The sequence below is a fragment of the Sebastes umbrosus genome, chromosome 17 (assembly GCF_015220745.1).
Source record: "Sebastes umbrosus isolate fSebUmb1 chromosome 17, fSebUmb1.pri, whole genome shotgun sequence".
In the NCBI taxonomy this organism is placed as follows: domain Eukaryota; kingdom Metazoa; phylum Chordata; class Actinopteri; order Perciformes; family Sebastidae; genus Sebastes; species Sebastes umbrosus.
In genome coordinates, this window is record NC_051285.1 from 11,978,375 (window position 1) to 11,983,664 (window position 5,290).

The 5,290-nt window shown below is 40.9% G+C and overlaps 1 protein-coding gene across 1 annotated transcript in view; it reads right to left on the reverse strand.

The window, feature by feature from the left end:
• Positions 1–827: 827 nt before the first annotated feature.
• LOC119475877 (prenylcysteine oxidase-like) overlaps positions 828–5,290 on the reverse strand; it is an 8,777-nt gene continuing 4,314 nt past the window's right edge. The window contains exons 5-7 of the mRNA XM_037748963.1: positions 4,845–4,985; positions 3,986–4,397; positions 828–3,354 (exon numbers count right to left, since the gene is read on the reverse strand). Coding sequence (XP_037604891.1) covers positions 3,105–3,354; positions 3,986–4,397; positions 4,845–4,985 — 803 coding nt within the window. The 3' untranslated portion in view covers positions 828–3,104. The remainder of the gene's footprint in view (positions 3,355–3,985; positions 4,398–4,844; positions 4,986–5,290) is intronic.

Genomic DNA, 5,290 nt, shown 5'->3' on the forward strand with positions numbered 1-5,290 from the left:
ACTTTGCTTCAAATGTTCCCTTTCGGTTCTATTATCAGCGTTGTGATTGTGCTCTTGCTGTTGGGAAGCCAAGAAGGAGGAGACACAGGGCCCATTATACACCACATTATAGTAAACAGACTACTTTGGAGAAGAGGATAAGCTTTGTTGTAGGCCTCTGGATGGTTTCAACTTCCTTGAAAGTTTTACATTCTTGACTATGAACAGTACAGCATCGTCCTGGAACTGCTCCTTTTCAAACACTTCACAAGAGGTCTGCTGGAAAATATAGAATATATTTTATAGTGTTTACATCATTAGATGATGAAACGATCTTTCTCCTCTGAAAGCAGATATCAGTCTCAATACTTAGCAGGTTTGGGTCCATGATCAGGACATGAAATACGTGGTGATCTAGAGGAAAGGGCATAAAGATTTAAATAAATAATTTTGTGTGTTAATTAGGGAGATTTAGGATCTCATAATTGGAGCCCAGTATGAAAACTTCCATCACAGTGACAAAGCTGCAGCATGTTGTCCATTAAATGAATGTGATTTATAAATCTGTAAACTAACATTTTTAAACTATCCACTGGAACAAATGTGGCAGGAGTTTACAGACAGTCAACCCCCAACAGTAGACATCCTGGTAGTGACATATCACTACAAAATAACTTTCCTTTTTCTTCCCATTCCAGTAGAAGAAAATTAAACTTCAAATGACTGAACACGGCAGAGTGAAATCAAGCAGGAAAATAGATTTTGTTAAGTCAGTTTTCTTCTGTGTAATTATTACTAGACAGGGAGTAAAACCTGAATGCCCAGAGTCAATCAGAGTGAGTCTTTAGTACTTTTAAAAAACAAAAAATCATAGTAAACCGTCCAATGCTTTAATTTTATCAACAGTCAGAATAGATCACATCATTCATTATAAACAGCTGCATTGTTTTGTTTATCAGGCAGATAAAATATGTTCATACATGCTGTACCGTACTTAGCAGATAGTTACGTTTGTAAAGAAACAGTGATTAGATGTGAACAGTCTAGGGCTGCCCCCTCTTAAGTCGACTAATCGGTCATTTAAGTCTAAGATTTCTTCAGTCGATTAGTTGTTTTTTATGCTTATTTCATGCTGAATGACTTATTTCCAATAAACTTATGAGCACATCTCTGGTGAACACAAGATTTAAAGTGGTGCTTTTGGGTGATTCTTTGTGGAGAAAATCAGTTTTACAGCTCTAGTCGACAAAGAAGAAAGAATTTCTTTGGTCGAGGACAGCCCTAGAACAATCACACAATCTGTTGTTTGACAAAATAATCTTAACTCAAGGTCTCCCTACTCATTTTTGTCTTAACTTTTAATCACATCTCATGAACTTTATCGGTGGATGGAGTTAGCTCAGTTTGTCAGTCCATGAGGATGCTCTGCAAAAACCTAGTAAGTGGACCTTGAATTGGCATTGTTTTGTCAATCCATAAGATGGTTACTCATTGTGTGTATTCTTTTTACAGCATATCATAACAGGTACTAATGCCACAAATATTTGACTGTCGTATGTACAGAAGCTGCTGCTGAGTGAAAACCTTGAATTAAAAAAGAAAAAAAAAAAAAAACAGTCTGCATTTCAGATCGACCCCCATAACTTCTGATGCCATCGTGGCGTTTTGAAACAATTCCATCAGATTTAAAGGGTTGTGTTGTTTTCTCATCATATGACACAATCACATTATCCGTCAACTGACGCCTTTTTGGAGTCACAAGGTTTTCAGTTGACAAATTTAGTTTTTCAGAGTCCACAAATCCACTTCACTCCATATCCACTGTTATATATTAGAAATGAATAAAACAAGGTATTTCTCACAGTCTTGTGAGGATAATCAACAGCCAGTGTTTTCTTATCATATCATACCATCTTTTTTGCACTTGCCATTTCTGCAAGCGAATGTCCAACTCCATCTTCATGTGTGTTTTTCCAAGATTACAGCGTTTATTAAAAATGCAGGATCTCAATAAAGCTTTAGGGCTTGAGAGAAAAGGGGGGAGAAGTATCATCATCACCACCAACACCAGCTCCACATGTCTGTCCCCTGCTTTCATTTGGTCCAGTGTGAAAGCTTGTTGGCTCTGTTCCCCGAAAAAAATTCTTTCCGCTGGATTACGCAACAAAAGCAGCAGGAAGGGGAGATAATGAAATAGTCTGATGAAAGGGGCAACAGAGCACAGCACCAGTGGCCACTTCCATGAGTCACTGAATAATGATTTTATTAATTTACAAAATCCTACTGAGATTACTTTAATGAGATCTTCTTGGTGCAGCAAGTCCATTAACAGTCCTTAAATGTATAGACCATAACAGCAGTGCTGCGGTTGTTTTTGATTATTTGACAGAGGGCTGGTTTATGTGCCTAAAGGCAGTTAAATTAGTGATCCGTCTCATATCTCACAGCTGTTACAGCGCACACGCAAAGCAGCTGTTTAAAAGAGTCTCATTCATGCCCTCAATCTTGATTCCACGAGTGTTTTCAGGGTAATTTATTTACACAGGGCAGCACCAGTGACCTGAGGCTGGTGCTCATATTAACAGGTGTTCACTCAGACAACCAGCAACTCAATAAAACAGTGTCTCCTAATAGACCGTTCACTTCCGGCTGAGATAAATATTAGCTGGTGTTTTCCACGGTTGCTTGGTTTCCTTATTTCTTGGCAAAGAAAAGCTGCTTGTAGTTGAATTTTTGGATGAAACCACTAACCAGCATTAGCAGTCAATCCCCAAACAATACTGAAAAATGTCTTGTATATCTGCAATGTCTCTGGCATAGAGAACGATGCAATCTGCAAAATCAAACTGGGCTTTTTTGACAGTAGCGCAGGACCACGATCGTCTATAGTGGTGCCATTAAAATAAGCTTCAGCCTTGACTTTGATACTTGCTTGTTTTTCTGATGCATGTTTAAGTTTGTTTAGGATAAGGCAAGGGTCAGATTATGTTCAACATATTTATCATTGATTCAGTGTATTAGATGTATGTAGTGGAATAGTAGCCACTGGAGTCTTCTCACTGTAATATTTAGTACCTAATACAGACATCAGCTTTGTGATGCTACAAGGCTTTCAGATGACCAGGTCATAGTTCAGTCTTGATCCTGTGCATCAGATCTTTCTGGTCCACCATGTCCGTCTGTCTGTTCCAGCGGTGGTACGCCAGGAGGGCGATGTTCTTGGCCGCCACTGAGCTCATCTCCATGGCGCTGCCGGCCAACTCGATGCCATTGAGGTAGTAGAGATTGGGGTGGAGCTCCACAGGCGGCAGTCCCTGGCTGCTGCCGTAACAAGGGTAGGCCTGCCACTCTGTCACCTGCACGGAGTAGTATGACCTGAGATTGAGAGGTACAGTAAGGAAGGAAAGTTGTTACTTTAAAAAAAAAAAAAAAAAAAGTCTCATTATGATGGGGCATTGTCATCATGTTTAATAACTTTTGCATGGCTGTTGTTGGTTGGGTAAACACCAGTTTTCTAGCTACACTAGCGGTGTTGCTCTCTCAATGGCAATGTGGGTCTGTTGGTGAGTCCATCACTTTGGTCCAGACTGAAATATCTCAACACCTATTGGATAGATTGCAGTGTTGTACAGAACACTGCATTGTTTTTTAGGGAAATATCTTGACAAATATGTGATGGATTGCCATGAAATTTGGTAATATTTAATATAATTTTGATAATAAAATAATCTTCTGATCATTTTCTAAACAAAAATGACAAATTCACTGGCTCCAGCTTCTCAAATGTGAATATTTTTTGGTCTGTAATGATAATAAATTAAATATCTTTGGGGTTTGGACAGTTGGTCAGACAAATAAAAGCAATTTAAATATGTAAACTTTGGGGAATTAGGATGATCATTTTTCACTATTTTCTGGACCAAATGAGAAGATAATCGTCAAATGATGTAGTAATGAAAAGAATAGTTAATACCTTGATTACTTTGCTAAGTAGGAGGTGGCTGACCTGAACAGTGTTTTGAGCTGAGCCTTATCCAGAGGTTGTGGTGAGAACACTTTATAGACTCCGGCCTCTTGTGGCTGCTTACGCCGGAAGCCCGTGGAGATGTTGACGGGACAAACACTTGCCACGCTGTTGAAAAACAGATCGAGCGTCTCAGTTGTCAAGACGCTGGCGAAGGGGAAGAGGCGAGGATCCGGGAAACCAAAGAAAGAGGTGTTGAGGTAACCATGGACAATGGTTGCTACAGTGCTGTGATAGTTTCCAGGGAGGTCGTCAAAGGGAGGGGTGAAACTTTGGAACTGGACTCCAGACCTGACGCTGGCCTGGAGCGGCGTCGCCAACACTACGATGTCATACAGCTCTGATCCCGTCTCTGATGCTGTGGTGAAGCTCAGCTGGTACTGGGGCGCCTCCCCTGTCAGGAAAACACAAACAATCAATGTCAACACTGTACTGCATGATTCATACAGATTCATCTACATCAGTCCACCGGTATCTACTGGCAGATATATTCTAGAAACATCCAGCACATTTCTGATGTCTCAAGATGTCCGTGCCAACAGACAAGAGCTGGCACACTGCAATGATGAATATGCAGTTCTATGACAGGATGAAAGGTTTCTTTGTTTGAAATTACCTTTCTAGAAATTTCAAACAAAGGGGGATGCAGACCAAATAAATTCAGATATTGTAGATTGTGTTCAAAGAAATAAAGGTTGGATCGGTAAAGCTGAGAAAGGAAAAAAAGAGTACACTAGATTTTAAGAATTATCCAACCAAAAAACCCAGCCCAGTGTTGCAAACTATTTTTGAATTAGTCACTCAACATGATCCCATTCATCCAACATCAGGGTTAAAGTACCTGAGTAAACGGGCGAGATGGAGTTGACTTGTGCTTGCAGCAGGTTAGCGTTGGCCATCTTCAGCAGGCCAGAACACACCAGCTTGTTTCCTCCTTCCACCGCCCACAGGTTGTTCTGGGCACCAGCTAAAGACACAGCGCCTGTAACACACACACACACACACTCACAACAGACAGTGCTATAAACCAATTATCAGCTGCCCACACATTTTCCTGTTCTCTCGCTCCCACAGGCCACCCCCTCCTCTCACCTTGCTTTCTCTCTACTATTCTCGACTCCCCGCTCCTCCCTTCCTCGTCTCCTGCATCTCTTTTCTTTTCCTTCCTTTCCTCTCTTCTGACCTACATCAGCCCTAATTTCAGCACCGCAGCCTTCCTCTTCCTTGTCTCTTTCCTACTCATCACCCCCCCCGTCGCTCCCTCCTCTTCTTCTACTGCTCATTTCT